Here is an 18,442-nt window from a genome sequence, read left to right on the forward strand (position 1 = left end):
GCTATGTGATCTTGGGCTTCCTTTAGAATAATAAACATATCTGCTCTACCTATTCCACCAAACTGTTGTTGTGAGCATTAATAAGAGGGTAAGGGGGAACTATAAACCTTTATTCAGATACTGTTGTTTCTTTCCACTTAAGGAGTGCCACCATGAGCAAGTGTGTAAAGCACCTCCTAGGCAGTAAAGCCTGGCTTGAGAGAGCCACTTTACTTTTGTTTCTAAGCTAAAGCAGCCAAAAGGAACGCAGGATTTCCCAGGTCTGTAACTGTCATCTGATACAGTGGCAGAGAAACAGTACAGAACAGAATGGAAAAAAAATAAAAATAAAAAATAAAATAAAGGAAAGAAAAAGAGAGGCGCCCAGAAGTAAAGTGACTTAAAAACCGGAGATCTCTGTAAAACTCCACAAGGCGCCCCTCCCAACTCCACCGCCCAGTCTCCAGAAGTCTCAGCAGGAGCTTGCTGGGCGGAGGCCATACCGACCAATAGAAATCAACTGTGTTCTTACAGGTTACGGAGCAGGTGGAGAAACTGAGCATGAAGAATTACCTAAACCCCGGCTCAGCCTTTTACCGCGGTGCCAGGCGCCACGCTGGACGCCCCCCACCCCCTTGACTAACTGGAATGGAGAAGAATGTTGGAACCCATTTCCTAAACCCTGGCTCCCTAATTCCAATCCTCGCACCACCACCACCACCAACCGGGGTCCAGCCTCCTCCTTCCCCAGCAGGCTCGAGGGGCGGGCGGCCAACCTTTATTGTCTAGGGAGCACCTGCCAGGTGGCAGGCCCTTGCCCTAATGCGCGCAGCGTGCCGGGCTTCACAAAGCGCGCGGGCAGCACCGCCCGTGACAGGAGCTACCTCGGGCGGGCTAACCACTTCACCAGGGAGGATAGGTGGAGAGATGCAGAAGCCTGGGGGTCGCACCCGCGCGGGCCCTCCCTGTCCCGGAGGGCACAGCCCTTCGGGATTAACACGTCAAAAGAGCAGGGGCCAGACGCCGCCTGGAGGGAGCAAGACCCAGGCGGGGAGGGAGGGGAGGCAGAGGAGGGGAGCCGAGGAGGGGCGTGGCCGGCGCACAGGGGGAGGGCGCTGGAGGAGGGGCTGCTGCTCCGCGCTCGCGGCTCTGGGGGCTCGGCTTTGCCGCGCTCGGTGCACTTGGGCTAGAGCTGGAACGTGGAACGGAGCTCCGATCCCAGCGCAACCACCGCGATGAGAGGCGCTCGCGGCGCCTGGGATTTTCTCAGCGTCCTGCTCCTCCTGCTCCACGTCCAGACAGGTGGGAGAGCACGGGGACCTTCGGGCCGCGACCCCCCGGCGCAGCCTGTGTCTCGGAGGGATTGAACACGCTGGGGTGCATCTAGAGAGGTGGCTGCCGGCCTTTCAGTACCCGTGCGTTCTGGTCTCCAGGAAGATTCTAGGCGGACCCTGGACTCTCCTGCGTCTTACCTCGCTCACCTGGGCGAGGAGCCCCCAGCTGCCGCTGCTGGTTGTCGGGCGCTGAGCCGGGGGTCTTACGCGAATGGGAGCAACGGAGGGGTTTAGGCGTGAGCGAAGCTGCAGGCTGCGGACGAGTTTGGGTTTGCTTTTGTGCCGACGGTGCGCGGGTGGCTGAGGCGGGCGGTTCACGGGTCGCACGGAGCGCGTTATCTCGCCTCGCAAGGCGCGGCCGCAGCTTCCTTTTGTTAAAAGTTGCGTGTGTTTGACCAGCGCACCGCAGGACCGGTCCGCAGCTCCTCCAGCGCACCAAGGGCAAAGTTGGAGAGTCCTTTCTTTGCTATGCGGGTGCTGATTTCTAACCGCGGGCGCTCTTTGTGCACAGAGCAGGGGACTGACCCGCTGCTGCCCCTGCTACGCGCGGCGCCACCGTGGAGACGAGTCGAAGGCAGCGGCGCTTCTCAGGCGCCCGGCTATAAATTTACCAGGGAAGCGCGGCGCGCTGCTCTGGGGCGGGACCCGCGAGCCTGGAGGTGGCGGCGAATGGGACAACTTGGGCTGGGCGTGTGGCAAGCAGCCGCTAGGTTGCAGACTTTTTGCTTTTATAAACCCTGTTCTGGAGGCTCGTCCCTTTCTGCAGCGGTGTCGTTTTGTTTCTGCCACGCGCCGAGGAGCGGCTGCAGGCAGAGCTAGGCGACTGCTTCTCCGGGGAAGCAGGCACAGCGCGCTGGGACTCTGGAGTCTCAGACCCCAGGTCTCTCGCGCGCCCAGCCAGAGCGCGTTACTGACCTGAGCAGGCTCTGGAAGCCCTTCGTCCCGTTGATGGCGCACAGTAAAAGCAGGTGCCCGTTTTCTTAAGCAATTCTGAGATTCACGACACCCCCTCCCACGTGATTGCTGTACCCAGGGCTGCCTGAGGTGGGGGGTGGGGGTGGGAGATGGAGTGGAACTTCCTGCATATTTCACTTGGTTCTTCAAGCTGTTAGGAAAATCCAGTTATATCCGCGCGGGAACTTGGATCTGAAGGTGGAGGAGGATCTGCAGGCTCGGGCAGCCTCTCGGATTCCTGCCTCCCTTCCCATTTCTCCAGGTGTCGCTGGTGCACGCGCGTGTGCGGGTTGCTTGACTAGTAGTCCCTGAAGCCCTGTTATCTGCCAGGTCATTTTAAAACAAAAATAAAATAAAAAAACGTTTAATGTCACCCCGATGATGTTAAAGGATAGGAAGTGAGTTTACGCTGGAATCAAGCTTATCGCAATGAGATGTCGCGAGTAGAACACTGGTCAGTTTCTCCCTGGGTCTCCCAGCTTCCCGCCCCGCTCTCCGTAGGCGAGCAGAGGGCTTCCCTGTGGGGGAAGAGAGGCCTTGCACCTGGACCCCTGCGCCTTAGGAGGGATCACCAGGGGTCACCAGTGTGTGTGCGGATTCTTTGGTGGATCTGATTGCTTACCTTAAAATGAGCCTCTAGGTTCTATTTTTTTTTTTTTTTTTTTGCTTTGTCCTTTATAATTTCATTAAAGGATGTGAACTAGACCCTAGTGGTAGTGGACACCAGAAAAAAATCATACTAATAAGATCATTGCTTTTTAAAACAATAAATCTTTGGTTTTCTTCCTTGGGCTCCACATAGCCTACTCTGACAGCTTTTTAGCAAAGGGATTTTTTTTTTTTTTTTAAATCTCTGAGCCACATTTCCAGCTCTCTTTTTTAAATTTAGATTTTGAGACAAGGTCTCACTAAGTTTCTTAGGGCCTTGTTAAGTTGCTGAGGCTGGCTTTGAACTCGGGAACCTCCTGCTTCAGCCTCTGGAGCCATTGGGATTACAGGCTTGGGCCACCCTGCTGGCTGGCAAAGGAATTTTAAGGTGTGTCTCCTGGGGAGCAGCTTGGTGTAGCTCCCAAGCTTGCTCTGCTCCTCCAGTTCTTGTCTCCTTTTCTCTGCCATTCACTGCTCCTGTGCCCTTGGGCAGGTCATTTACATTCTGGGGAGTTCAGTATCCTCTGGAGTGCTCCTGCCAGGCTTCCTGTCATGAAGGCTCTTTCCCGTCCAGAATGCTCCTCACTGTTAGGATTGTAGGTTTGGCATTCTTTCTCAACTGGTTCCCTGATCACTTCCTGCTTCTGTGAAATTCCCTGCCTCTCCTGGTCACAGGGACCTTTTGAGGCATCCTACTGCTCTGTCCCTGGCTAAGCAGGGAACTGTGGTTTCTGTTGCCTGCATTCAAATCCCACAAGCTCTCCTACATTGTTCTTATAATACGCTCCCCCCCCCCCTCCCAGGAGTTTACAGCTCTCAGTGCCCAACAGGATGAACCTGCAGGCACTAGTGAATCAGACCTCTCCTGTTCCTGCAGGTGTGAGTGGAGTCACCCTCACACCTGGGCATAAAGCATTCTGGATTATTTTCCTGCTAGCCATGATATCATTTTGTAAAGGGACCCAGACAATTTGCTTCTCCTGGTTTTTGTCTTTTCCCATCCATCCACACACCCTTTTCCCCCTTAACTTTATAAATCACTGATGCTGTGCTTTTGCAACATGCTTTCTGATGTGCTTTAAATGTCACGTTTCACGTGCATTGTACCTAGTTGTTGCTCTGTGATTGGAAACTGTGCCCCATGCCCTGTGCAGACAGCTTGGCAAAAAGCCTGCTGTTTCCCGTCCGCTCAAGCCCAGGAGGTAGTACCATTTCTGCCCCTACTATTTTACAACTGGAGAAACTGACTGAGAATAAGTCAGTTTGCCTAAAATAATCCATCAGTGGAGGAGCCTGAGATCAGCTCCATATGCCTGACTACATAGCCATTTACATGGCTCGCCAGAATCTGTTGTAAACTAAGATTCATGCCAACATGTTTAATGAGTGCTTACTATATACCAGGTGTTGCTAGAGGTTCTGGGAGGACAGGATGACCAGTTCTGATGAAGAAAGCCTGGGATTACCTGTGGTGTAGCATTTGAGTTAGAGTGTTCTCATTTTAAGGGAAATATTTACTCTGGGAGGATTCATTTATAGCTCCCAGCAGGAGAGGTGTTTGACCCTGTGGTTTGAGTTAACAGTGTTAACTGTTCCATTTCAGTTAGGGTCCCTCAGAATGGAAAATAGGCTCTCTCTCAAATGATTAAGTCAGTTGAAGTCCATCCCCCCCACTCCCAAAATAAAAATGCCTTTAGCATACTTGTGAAAGAGAAAGCCCCCAATAATGGCTGATACCACTGTTGTTTACCCCCAAGGAGCACGAGGAGATAAAATGACAATTTCCCACTCATTGCCTTTCTTCTCCCAGAAGTTCTCACCAAGAACGTGCCAGGTATTTTCTGGGCTTCCCTTGTAGCACATCCATGTACAGATGTTGTTGTGGTGATGAATTTTGCTGCTGTTGTTGACAGCCGGTAGAAGTTACCCTTAGGATTTTGACTCATTTCCTCCAGTCTCCTCCAGCTGATTAAAGAAGGACAGGAGGAAATGAGGCAAATGAGCCATGGTGTCCTGAGCGGAATTCTCAGAGCTGGACCGCAGCGCTGGACCCCTTAGAAGTAGTGGACGGTGCTGCAGCAGCAATTTTTTTTTTTTTTTTTTTTTTTTGCAGAATGAATTTAGTCGAAGAGTTGGCAGGCGAGGATGTGGGAAGTGCTTTATTTTGCTGCATTCATGTGTGGTAACTTTTCAAAAGTGGGATTAAAAGACATTTGCAGGAATCCAAGTATGCTAAATTTCATATGCAGTTTCAGTAACTCGAATAGATATTTTCACGGCTGCAAACCCAGAGTGAGGAGGGACTTGGAAGGGAATTAGCAGAGGCAAAAGTTTGAATTGAAAGCAAATCCATTGCAAATCTTTGTTGAAAGTAGAGAGGACTTGTAGTAAGCCTGGACTAGCAGCTCTGATGTCTGACATTTTGGGACATGATCATTTTTTTTTTTTTGACTTAAGACTCCACTGGGTAAAGAGCAGTTTTAAGCCAACAGCCTGTGGGCATATGTGTTTAGCTCACAGGATGCTTTTAAAAGAAAACATTGAGACAGCCAGGTGCGGGGGTACCTGCCTGTAATTCCAGCAATTTAGGAGGCTAAGACAGAAGGATTGGAAGTTTGAGGCCAGCCTCAGCAACTTAGACTCTGACTCGAAATAAAAAGAACTGAGATGTAGCTCGGTAGTAAAACGCCCCTGGTTCAATACCCAGTACAAAAACAAAAGACAAAACCAACATTGAGACAATATTTACCAATCTAGAGAATTTTTATTATGGTTTCCAATTCTCTGTCTTCTTGACAATTGAAAAGTGGCTCCTTAGAGTAAGACCTATACTTTTGTGGTTGCTTTAGACTCTTGTTGCTCTCTACTGCCAGCCCTTGGACATTTTGCACTGGGTCCTGGTGAATGTAAGCAGGACCAGGCAGGTGCCAGTGGAGGAAGGAGCATGGGTAGCCGGTCTTGCATTATTCTGGCGGGCTCAGGGCTGGAGCCTCGGAGCAAGTTGCTTAACCTTTCTGAACTTGTTTTATGCTAGTTTGACCACTTACTTGCTGTGTGGACTTTGGACGAATTACTTAACCTCTCTGTGCCAGTAAATGTGTTGCTACATATAAAGCTTTGAGAGTGATGGCTCCTGGTACCTACTAAATATATGGTAGCCATAATTATTATCTGTAAAGAAGGAATTTTTTTTTTTTTTTTATCTAAGATGGCAATAATGCCTACTCTTAATATGGCTGCCCTAAAGATGAGAAGGATTCTTATAAAGGAGCTTGGAATGGGAGATACATCTAATGAATGAATGAATTCCTCTAGTGGATAGAATTTGATTATTTCCCTTTATGGATCCTTCTATATTGGTGCCAATAACTAGTAACCTGACAGCTTTTAAAAGAAAATAAACTTTGAATTTTGATATAACAGTTGAGTTTTACATAGCTTTGAATGTTAACAGTTGGCAGTTCCTGGTCTTAGAGACTGAACAGATCTTAGACTCCCTCTCTCCCTCCAGGAAAAAATCCCCACACATCTCAGAAGATTTCACCAACAAAATTATCCGCACCTGATAATTTTCCCATTCATCTTAGGCTTTACCCTTCAGACTTGCATTTTGGTCTTGACGAACTTTCCTTAGGTATCTTCTGATGCATACCTTGACAGCTAGGTTTTCAACCGTTTTGCAGAATTCTAAGATCTAAGCTAAATTGTATTATTCGGGGCACGTGGCATCAGAGTGAAGAGCTCGGTTTCTGAAATGGACCGCCTGGGTTTTTCCATCTCACTTCTGGCCCTCGCCAGCTGTGTAATCTGGGACCTGATGCCCAACACCCACTCCCTGCTTAGGCTTTATTTTCTCAGCTGTGAAATGGGACGGCGCCTGCATCCTGCTCCTGCGGGGACTCAGTGAGATTCTGCAGGTGACAGGCTGTAGGCTTGGAGCTCCTGGCAGAGGAAGTGGGTAGAATCCACTGTGAGGCTGATGTTCTTAGGTTCCTCTTTCGGCTTTGTCTCTTAGAAAACATTTGGAAATGTTAAATCAGATTATGGAGGGTATTTTGTTTGTTTGTTTTTGGTGTTACTATGAAACTTATACCTCGCTTTTCCGAAGTTCAGAGTTTAGTGATAACTGTGCACTAACTTTTTATTTTTAGCCAACTTTCCACCAAAGGGGATAGAGAATGTGGGGATAAGATTTGGGGGAGGGTGAATCTGGAAATACCATTTTCTCGTCTAGGGTTCTGAACCTTGTTCCCTTATGTAAAGTGACTTTGAAGACATTAGGAGAGTAAGGTGCTTGTCCTCAGCTGCTCTCCCAGGAGTGCAGAGACTGAGCTGAATTGGCTCAGGCACCCAGGGGTGCCCAGTAGATATTGCTTTAATGGCTCTCCTGTTCATCAGCAATTTGAGCTGCATTTTGAACATAATAAATGCTCATTAAACAGTTTGAATTCAGCTTAATGAAACTTTATCAATCCTGAGCTTGGGTCCTTCCAGGGACCACAGGTATGGGCTAGAGTTAGGGGGTCAGATACACAGCGACTTGGTGGCATAGGTGGGAAGGGCTTTGGATGGGACTTTAAAAGAGAGGTGCTCAAGTCTTGGCAGGTGTTAATATAGACCACACATCAGTACAAGTGTCCATGTGGGAGATAATATTTGAGATTAATTTCTGCACCTTGAAGGAAGGAGTGTCCATAGTTAAAGCTTCAATTGGAAAAAGCCACCGAAACATAGAGCAAGTCACATTGAAGTCCTCCTGGAAACTTGTCAGACCTTTGAGTTGGTGGGATGGCTGGGGTTCAGGAATTGGAGGGGAAGAAGCTGGGAAGGTCGACTCCTGATTGGCCTATAGGAGCAGTGGCGTGGGGGATATTTAGTGTTGAATTTGGTCCAGATTATGAAGGCTTTGAAGTTCATGCTAGCATGAACCAGGAGCAAGGTCACTATTCCAGGGCTCTACGGTTCTGTCCAGTTCAGCACATTCTACAGCCGGTGTCACAGTCTGGGACATGCAATGCCAAGTCCTATCCCCAAGCTTGGGACATGCCCTTGCTGTGGGCAGTCTAGACTAAGGAAGATTCTTTTTCTTCTTTTAAATTTTAAAAATTTTGGTAAAAATGCACATAACCCCAAATTTTATCTTTTAACCATTTTTAAGCTTAGAGTTCTGAAGCCTTGAGTACATTTGCATAGTTGTGCATCCCATCTCCAGAACACCTTGTCTTGCAAGATTGAAACTCTGTATCCATTAAAGACCAGCTCCTTTTTCGCCACGTGCTCCCAGCTACTAATGTCTGTCTCTGAATTTGGCTATCCTAGTTACCTAGTAGAAGTGAAATTGTACAGTATTTCTCAGAAATTTTTCTCACTGGTTTATGGTGTACGCTTGTCAAGGTCCTCAAGAATCATCTGGGATATGAGGTCAGAATTTCATTCTTTTTAAAGGCTGAGTAGGATTCCACGTGTCCATACCACCTTTTGCCTCTCTGTTCATCCAATGATGAGTACACAGATTAGTTCCCCCTATTGGTGATTGTGAGGAATGCTGCTATGAGCCTTGGCATACGTGTATCTAAGGGAAGGTTCTGGAAGGGGCTGCTTTAGGATGGCTAACATGAAGACTGATCATGTGGGGGGACCTGGGCAGAAGCACATCAGTCAGGCTCTGCAGACTGTGTCTGGTGGAAGGCATGGAGGCCTGGGTGTGGGATCTGGGGATTATAAATAATTATGCCTTAAGTATATACCAGTCCTATGATGATAAGAATCATCTTCGTGGAAAAAACTGCATGGCGGGAAGGCCATCTTGTATGTTTTTCTTTGCATGAGACCTTTTTTGGAAAGGTATTTTTTTCTTAGAAAATAACGTGGATATTTGGGTGTCAAGGAGGACATAGAGTTGATAGAAGCTTTGGGAAATAGGTCTTTTGGAGACAACTTAAAGAAGTGGAATTTAATAAGATTGGAGAAGATAAGGTGTGGGAAGGTTTACTGAATGACAGTCTTCAAATAGTTCTAGTGTGTGACGGAAGAGTGGGGCAGAGGCAAGAAAGGTGTCTCAGAAGGAAATACCCACCCCCCCAGGAAAAAATTCTTTAATTGGAAGGGTTGGAATTGACTTCGTTGCATTGCTAGAGCTGGTTATAGGGTCTTCACTGGAGATATGAGGAAAGCCAAATAATTGTCATTTTGAAACCGTGAGGTCCTGCCCAACTCAATTGGTTTGATGACCTTTCAGGGACCTGTCTGAAATCCTGTCTAAATAATTTGGAAATGAGAAAATAACCAGCGGTTTTTCTTTCCCCACTCCCTTGGCTCATAAATGCTGTGTTGACTCTCAACAATTTTTGGCTATATTGAAAATAGCCAATATAGAACCTACCGCCTAAAAATAGGTTATTGATCTTTTGGGGTGGGGGACCTAACCACAGAATAAATCGTGCACTGTGATAGCTTAAACTGAGGGTCAAAGACAAGTCAAAGGAGGTTTGAGGTCTACAGGAATCCGCGGGCTGGGCTGTTGTTTAGTACACCGCTGTCAGGTGGGACAGTCTGCAAGGATGAAGAGGAGGGGGGATAAGCCAGGGCCTCCGTTCCCCTGATTGCTCAGGGGTGGGTCATTCCCTGCGTGGTTTACCCACCACTCTCACTCCCTTCCCATCTGTCCTTTCCCTTTGGTCATTTCATGGTCATGGTTCAATGACATGCATTAGATCAGTGGGGGAAGATGGTAGAAAGGAAATTGCAGTTCAGCAGCCTCTGGTTGGTGACGTTGTTTTACCTGTCTCATCAAAACACATGGCCTTGTGTGAGATGGGCTAGGGTCTCTGGGAGGATCAATGCTTGGTAGTTGCTAATGTGATGATGCTATTGGTAATAAAATTTAGCTAACAGTCTGGTCCTGTTCGTTACCATTGCACAAGAGGACGCAGGCATCCCTTCTTGGGTGGAATGGCTGATTCAAAGGAGGTGATGGGATCTGAGAGAAATCTTGAGTGGAAGGGGATTGGGGCAAGCGAATGAGCAAAGATAGAGGGTGAGAGTTAGTTAGAAGGACTTTCTGGAGAGAGTGTTACACAAGGTAAGATGGGATTTTTAGAGCACCTGGATTTTTATTTTTCAGTAATTGAGGTATTTCCTGCCGTGCCATTATGTGATGAGATTTTCATAAATGTAATCTGGTGGAGTAGATGCTTATTCAGAGAAATGACTTTAAAAAATGGAAAAGCCTGTATCTCACTTCTGCGCGTAATTACGTATGTTGCATGTACAATGCAGATTCTGTATGAAGATGTTCTGAGTATTTAAGTCCAGGGCTAATTATGTGCCTCTTCTTTCCTACCTTCTGTCCCCAGCCCCAGCCAAGATTAGAAAGATTTCTGGTCCTGATATATGATTGTGGTGATAGATCACTCTGATTCTTTGTTTTATTAATAGATTTTTAAATCTTTAATAAAATGATCGATGCAGTATGTAGCAGGCTTTAAAAGCCTTATTTATGTCAATTCATTTGTTCAAGCACAGTGACAGGAAGGCCCCCAAACCTTGATAAGGGTCCTGTGTGGGCTGGGACACTTTGCATTTTGTTCCTGATTCTCCAGGCCATCCCGCATTGGGGGTGGTGGTGGGGTCCTGGCGGTGGCCCTCCCCAGAACAGACAGTGTTTGGAGGAGGAGGTGCATGTTTGTGTTGGGCAGAGTTCTGTCCCCAAGGAAGAGGGTCATGGATGACAGTTGTCTGGACATGCCTTGTTCTTGACCAAATGGGGGTGGGGGAGATGGAAATACAAAACAAGAGACACCCTGATTCCTTTACATCTTGTCTTTAAGTTATTTAGTGAGAGGAAAGATCCAGCTTCATTTGGGGTTGCCCCAGGTGACTCATGTTATTTCAAAGGATGTTAAAAAAATTCCTAAACAAACTGGGACTTCCAATAATTTGCATATATTAGCCCCTGGATACTCTTAAGCACAGGAATTGCTTGACAGAGCTGAGAACAAAGGATGTCATCACAAAGAACTTCCAAAGTGAATGTGTCTCTTTATTGGAAGGAAGTATATATAGAAAGGAATCCGTTGTAGATACTGGCTTCTGAAAATAGTATTTACTGGAGATTTTAGAGGTGTGGCAGGTAGCTGGTGGTGCTGGCTGTTACTGTGTGTGACCAGTGTATGTTTGGAAAGAAAATGAGACTGTTAAAAAAAAAAAAATCTTGAGAATTTTAATTGGAATAAAGGCAATACGGGCACTTTTAAAGCAATACAATTTTTAGCTTGTAAGATATTTTAAATGCATTTCCATCCTAATTTTCACAATGTAGATTTCCCCCTTAACGGCTGATGTACCTTGGAAAGAGTTTCAATTTAAGAAATGGGTGATATTTAGTTGGCTGGTAAAACACTGCATGGACTGGTTTTTCCAAATTTCTTTTTTGTCATTGTTAAATTAATTTTAAATCTAAAATTAGGTTATTAAGATAGCCAACGAGAATGTCGAATGGAGATACTCAAATGTTTTTCTGTTTGTTTTAGTAAAGTCTATCCACTACGGGGAAATAGTAGATGAGTTTTTAGCTGAATCAAAAGCTTCACTTTAATAAAAGACAACTCCTCCACCCCATTTTTTTTTTTTTAAATAAACTAACATATGTAGAAGGGTTTGTGAGGCTTTTTTTTTTTTTTTTTGGTAGATCTGAATGTGTTGCCTAATTTACATTCCAGAATTTTCAGGGGGATATTATTTAAAATGATCATCCCACTACCTTTCAAAGAGGGAGGCTGGCTGTGGGAGAGGATGCAGACTAGCAGGCTTCTCTGTCCACACAGCACAGGACACGACACCTGCAAGAGCAGGTGCCACCCGCAGACAGCATCATTCTGTGGTGTCTCTAAGCTGACCCTGTGCGGAACCCATAGGTTTATTCATACATAATTGTTGAAATGCACCCATTTGGCTGGATCCTCCTGGGGCTTATGCTTCAGTGAATTTGTGTTTTTCTTTTTTCTTTTTTTCAAGACTTTAGATCCAAGAGCACAGAAAGAAAAGGGGGTGAAGGGGGAAGAAGTTGAGAGTCTCTTAGAGAAAGCAATTTAATTCAGATTTATTTCAGCTCCCATATTGTGGTCAATGAAGGGAGACAACCGAGGAAGGAGCGGTTCCACACAAGGGCAGAGGTGCTGGTGGGGGAGGAGGAGGAAGTCCAGACAGGGCAGCCAGGAGAGCAGAAAAAGGGGTGATTTGATTTGAGGGGTGAGGGGAGACTGGGAGGGCCGAGAAGTGGGAGCTTTCTGAGTTCTTGTCACCGGTGCCCCCAGCCCTGCCCTCTCTGGGAAGGCTGAGCGATGATTGACAGATGTCCCAGCCTTGCAGCACTCCAGCCTTAGTGACTTCAGAGCACGTTCTGAGCACAGGTGTTCCTGGTGCTGGAGCGCAGCAGGAATGTCCTCCCTGGAGCCTCAATGGGCCACGGCGTGTTGTGAGTCTGAGGGTTGGAAACTTTTTCCATTTTTCCAGAAGGTACCTGAAAGTTCTTTGACAGCTTAGAGATGCTTCAGGGGTCTGGACAGGGAGCTTTTGTAATCTCCTGAAGGACAGAAAGTTCTTTTATCTTGTTAAAGTGAAGGAACTGGTTTCAATGGGTACCCTGCTGAGGGCTGCTCCTGCCGCCTCACTTTTGACAAAGCCCCCTTGAGCCACCATCAGTCCTACCTGCACTGAGTTTCAGCTCTCCCATTGCTGTCCCTGGTCTGGGTGAGGTGCCTGCTCAAAAGGGGACATGAGAGCATCTGAGTTTTGCATCTTAGGCTTAGGATGGCCTTTCAGAGGCCCCTGGAGTGGTAAGCTCTTCCCTTTCAAAAGATGGACTCCCAGGGTAAGAACTGGCAGTGAGGAAGGACTCGGGACTGGAAGTTTTTCCCTGTCAGTTCTGGGGCACTGGAGCAGACTATTGCTGCTCTGGTGGTGTTAGTTCTAAGTCTTCAGAAGGAATCCAAGATAGAGGTCGTCTAGGGACAGAGAGTGATAGCATCTTGAGTTAGGGCAAGATGGCATCCCTAGTGACCAGTTTTGGTTGAGAGTGTAGAAGAGGTGTCATTTAAAAACTGTGATGAAGCTACCAGCTTCAGAGATGCACAGATGGGTACTTAAGTAATTAATGAAGTCCTGTACTTGCTTCAGGTTTGACAGTCCCTTTTATCTAGTGTAATCATTATACTGGTCAGTACCTGTTGTTTTGAGTAAGGACTTCAGGGCCTGTATTTAAATGGGTGATGTTAAAATTTGCTACCAGTTGAGTAGGTAAGGGTAAATAAGTTTTAAGAAGCAGTAGGGAGCCTATGATTTAATATATATATATATATTAGTTGTCATGGACCTTCATTTTATTTATTTTATGCGGTGAGAATCAAATCTAGAGCCTGATACATGCTAGACAAGTGCTCTACCACTGAGCTGAGCCTATGATTTCTAAGCTACTCTCTGAGCAATTTGAAAACCTATTATCAGCCATTGTGTTTCAACATGGAGGAACTGAACTTCATTAACTTTTATAAAATCAGTTTTTATTTTGGTGCTATGTGCCCGGGATTGAACTTAAGGGCACTCGACCATTTAGCCACATCCCCAGCCCTATTTTGTATTTTATTTGGAGGCAGGGTCTCACTGAGTGGCTTAGTGCCTCACTTTTGCTGAGGCTGGTTTTGAACTCCTGATCCTCCTGCCTCAGCCTCCAGAGCTGCTGGGATTACAGGCTTGTGCCACCCCCCTGGCTTTTTTTTAATGTTTTTTATTATGGGAGCATCACGGCCACAACGCAGCTTCAGCACTGCCGACAAGGCAGCCTTTCTGCTTTGCCTCTACCCTCCATTCTCCCATTACCTTGCTCCACGTCATCTGTCACTGTTTTCAGCATGTAGCTCTAAGACACAGACTCCCTTTTCTAAACGTAATGATGCTGTCAGCATCACGTTCTTCCAAATCACTGTAATTCTACTCTGTCATCAAGGATCCAGGGTACACGTTTCCCTTATGGAAAATAAATATGAAAGTGTAAACAAATATATTAATAAAAGAAACCAAGAAAGATGCATGCATTGCAATTGGTTGATATGTCCTTATGCCATTGCTTATCTGTAGGCTTGGGTGTGTTCTCTCTTCTCTGCGGTTTTTCAGTCTGAATTATGCTGATTGCATTCCTGTGGTAATTAACATGTTCTATTCCTCACATTTCCTGTAAATTGTTGATCTAGAGGTTTGATCATTTTTTTTTTTTAAAACAAAGAGTCTTGCATAGGTGATATGTTCTTCTGTTCATTTATTTTCTCTGAATCTCTTTCAAATACCTTTGGACATTTGCAAAATTTTGTGTTTTTGTTTTATATTTTGTGGGTTTTGTTTTTCCCTTTATACTTATACCTTTATACAGCACTGTGACCCATTCTTGCAGGACTGTTGCCTTTCAGCTGTAACATTTAAATGAGTTGGTGGCCTGATCTTTTCTCCCCTGAGCAGAGGATTTCAAGAAATATCCTCCTCCATTCCAGCTTTAATCTATGAATAGGTGAACAGCTGTTTTCAGAACTCACCGCTTTCTCATTTTTCTGGCGGCCCTACCAAAACTGCTGTGTTGGCACATGCTCCATGTAGTCTTAGTTCTCAGGTCAGTCTGCACTTAATGCTGGCCACCAGCCCTGTCTGCCCTTCCTTTTTGAAGTCTTCCTGTAGCACATGCCTCAGGAGGCACCATGGGAAGTGTTTCCTGCATTACAGGATCACAGCTGCCTGCTGTAGCTTTTATACTTACAGGTGGGAGTATGATTTAAAAAAAAATCCATGGCCCATCTTGTCTTTGCTGAGTTATCTTTAATATTTCACTCTAATATCTTTTGTTGTCAAGTGTCTTCAGAGTCTCATGCTAATCAGATTTTTTTTTCCTGCACATTTGACTTGGCATGGGTGCCTGGATACCCCCAAAAGACTCCTTTTACCTTTTTTCCTTGAAGTCGAGCAGTTTTATAGTATTGGCAGTTTTGTGTTGATCCCTCTGCCCCCATGATGTGCTGCTTTAATAGGAAATCTCAAGTGTTCTTTCCTTTCTTCTTCTTCCATGCTAAAGATATTTCTTAAGTAGCATAGGCTGTTCCCTCTGTTCCTTAGGAACCTCCTTCGGTTGGCTTAGGAACTCCCATTATGTGTATGTTAGGTCTTCTTTGCCTGTCTTCTATATCCGTCACTTTCTCTTAAATTCTTTTTTTTTTTTGGAGAAAATTTCTTTAATGTTTATTTTTTGGTGGATACAACATCTTTGTACGTGGTGCTGAGGATCGAACCCGGGCCGCACGCATTGTTCCTATGTTCTCTTTATCCTTCCTTTCTGAGACTTATTTTACTTCTGATTCTTAATTCTTTTGCCTCCCTTTGGAAATGTCCATTTTTTTCTCCAGCCAACTCCTTTGAGTTTTAAAAATTCTGAGAGTTGCTATGTTTTTATAGTCTCTTTGATTTGCATAATTTCATTTTGCCCATTTTGAACTATTAAGTTGTAGTTTCATTTCGTATCCTTCCTGGCACGATCGTATTGTTCCTATCAGGGATCTCATTCAGCCCTGTAATTTTTCTTAAAATAGCTATTTGGAAGTTAACTGTAATTCTTTTCTGTTTTTTTTTTTTTTTTTCCACTGAGTTTTCTTGTACTTTTTGGCAGGGTTGGGTTAGTGTGGTTTTTCTAGCATCAGGGTGATCCCCTGATATTATTTTCATGAAGCAGCAAAATATGGACTCTGCTTCTTAATCCTATGATCTTGCTATCTTTTGTCCCCACCCCCACTTCCCACCCAGCCAGACCCACCCACTTTTCTTAGATTCCATCCCCTGCATTTCTTCTCAGGGAGGGGCTCTGTCCTGGGTTATTAATTTAGAGGGCCCAGACCTTCCCCATTGCAGAATATTCCAGCACATTGGACACAAATGCACCCCAGTGCCCTCTGTGCTCCCTAATAAGATTGGAACCTGCAACGGCCTCTCCCAGTCTCTGTGGGCATTCTCAGAAGGTTCTCTGAGCTTTCCAGGAAGTAGCTGATGGTAATCCTTGTAGCTCCAGGTAATTTGCTTCTACCTCCTGCACAAGGGTTCCTGGGATACCTTATCACTTCCTGTTGTTATAGATGTTTTCTGTCATTTTTGATTGTGCTCTATTTGCCCATTTTTATGGTTGAGGAGATTCAACAAGTGTGCTTCCATCCCTGTAGCCGCTCCCACCTTCCCAGAGTCTATATTGACTTTTGAACCGAAATAGTTTTAACCTCTGGGTCTACCAAAGATAGACCAAAGGGAAATATTAAGTTCCTGGTAGCTGCTTTAAAAAGTGATTTCCTTTCGAAATTAAGTTATTAAAAATTTGTTGCAGTGACAAAAGTTAGTGGTTATAAACTATCTGGAAACTGATTAGTATGGAAATGAACACGTTCCTGACATTGGCTTTCTAAGCTTACTGTTTATGCAAACATAAGGTTGAAATCATTCAAGCACCAGGAAGCTCATTGCTAAGCTGTTGTTTCTGAGCAAAATTTATAAGAAGTGACACCCTTTTGCCATTATTCGTTTGGTATAAGATTCCTTAAGTTCTGAAGGAGGTAGCGTTGTTTTGGGTTTTTAAAAGCATTAAACCACATGTATTCTTTTAATGCCATCTAAGAAAGATAACATTACTTAATTAGGTACATTTTCCTTTCAGCTTCCCCCCCCCCAGTGAAAAATTTGCATATCTCTAATTATAGTCATTGGGAAAAAAATAGTATCAGGGCTTGACATATTATTAATTTAGATTTCCAAAAATATTAAATTTCCTTCCTCCAACGTGAGTTTTTTTTTTTTCCAGTTGCTCGCTAATTTTAATTACCTAACTGAAAAGTTATAATTTTAACATCCCTCTCCCCACCTTTTAGGGATGGTCATTATTCTAAAACCATATAAGGAAGAAGTGAAACTTTCTCAATGGACATATTGGAAACTCTTTTGAAAAATTCTGGAAAACACAAAAAGATCATTTTCAAATGTTTCCTCTTGTTTTCTACAAAGAGATTGAGAAGAGATCATTTTGCGCACGGGGCTGCTCATTAAGAATTCCTTGCAAAAGGGAAGCAGGCTTAATGTATTGCTCTAAGTGAATGTCACCCCAGAAAAATTAAGAGAAAAGTGAGCAGTCATTAAGCAAATTGACCAGCAAGCGTTCTGATGAATGTTGAAACAAATTTGAATAAACCAATTTTGTCCATTAGTGTGCTTTTAAACCAATGCGATTGTTTTGGTCTAATTATTTTCTATTTTGTTTGTTCAAATGTAGAATGGCTTCAGAATTAACTATTGCAGCAATTATCTGATTAGCAATTTAGGAAATTGGTGAACTGGTATCTGCCCACGCACCAAGAAATGCCTGGTATTTGACAGGACCCTGTGCAAGATCACGGCCTGTGCCAGGACACGCCTGTGCTCTCTACTGTTTTTCACCTGCTGTGAGGGTTCAGAGGCTCCTGTGGAGAAACGTGGTTTGTGGATGTGGGCACTGGGCCGTCAGGATCTGCTCGGTGCAGCAGATTGCAGTCTGATGTGCTGCAGAAGTTGTCTTTGCCACCCAGTGTCACTATTCTGGAGTCCTGTAGCTGTGACTGGTGCATTCTGCAACATTTCCCACTTTGAAAGCTTGGGGAATCGAGAAATCTGTGCCCGACTGGCTGCCAAGGCTCGTCAGGGGGACCCAGCGCGAGGCCGATTTCTAGGTGTAAAAGCCAGGCAGATTCGCTCAACTCAAGAAAATCTGTTTTTGCAGGTTTGCTTTGAGTTCCAAGATACAGATTCTGGTGCACTTCCTTGCTGCACAAGTGCCCCGGGTTTGGGTTTCTTCTGCTAGCTGACTGCCTTGAGGGGCAGGGGGGTCACCCATTCTTCAACTGGGACCTGGACCAGCAGTGTCCTGCAGTTCCTGGCCCCTGGTAGAGAACCCCCCTGCCCTGACCAGCCGCATTGCTGGGAGCAAGCCCCAGCAATCTCCTTTAACAAGCCCCCACCCCCACCCCCACCCCAGTCTACTCTGGGCTGAAGTTGAGAACCCCTGGTCTAGGGTGTCACAATTACTGGACTTTGTCACAGCGCCAGGCTCGTGGCCTCTTGATCCTTTAAGGTCAGACGAGGGTGCAATTCTCAGTTCTCTTTCTGTCGCACTAAGAAAGATAGATAGGAGTTTCGGTTAGTCCAGACAGGAAAACAGACTATTGCAGTACCCTGGGACAGCACCGAGGCTTCCAGAAGTGTGCACCGGTGGGGTGGGGGAGGGGAAGAGAAGGCCCCTCTTGAGGTGGTATTTTATAAGGATGTATGTGATTGTCACCCACCCCGACTACAACCTTTCAGAGTCTGCCCGGGAATTAATCGTGTCCTCTCAGGGCTTGCTGGTTTTCACCTTGCACACAACACCTGCCTTGTCCTTTGATCTCACCTAAAGGTGTCCAGCTTCTGCTCAGGGTTCATTGCCAAGG

The 18,442-nt window shown here is 45.5% G+C and overlaps 1 protein-coding gene across 4 annotated transcripts in view; it reads left to right on the plus strand.

Moving 5' to 3' along the window:
* The first annotated feature begins 1,182 nt into the window (after window positions 1-1,182).
* The window catches only part of Kit (KIT proto-oncogene, receptor tyrosine kinase), a 75,664-nt gene continuing 58,404 nt past the window's right edge, over window positions 1,183-18,442 (plus strand). For all 4 annotated transcript variants that reach the window (XM_076863809.2, XM_076863812.2, XM_076863811.2 and 1 more), the window contains exon 1: window positions 1,183-1,281. In XM_076863809.2, the coding sequence (XP_076719924.1) occupies window positions 1,215-1,281 (67 nt within the window). In that variant the 5' untranslated portion in view covers window positions 1,183-1,214. The remainder of the gene's footprint in view (window positions 1,282-18,442) is intronic.

The sequence above is a fragment of the Callospermophilus lateralis genome, chromosome 8, assembly GCF_048772815.1.
Source record: "Callospermophilus lateralis isolate mCalLat2 chromosome 8, mCalLat2.hap1, whole genome shotgun sequence".
Classification (NCBI taxonomy): Eukaryota; Metazoa; Chordata; class Mammalia; order Rodentia; family Sciuridae; genus Callospermophilus; species Callospermophilus lateralis.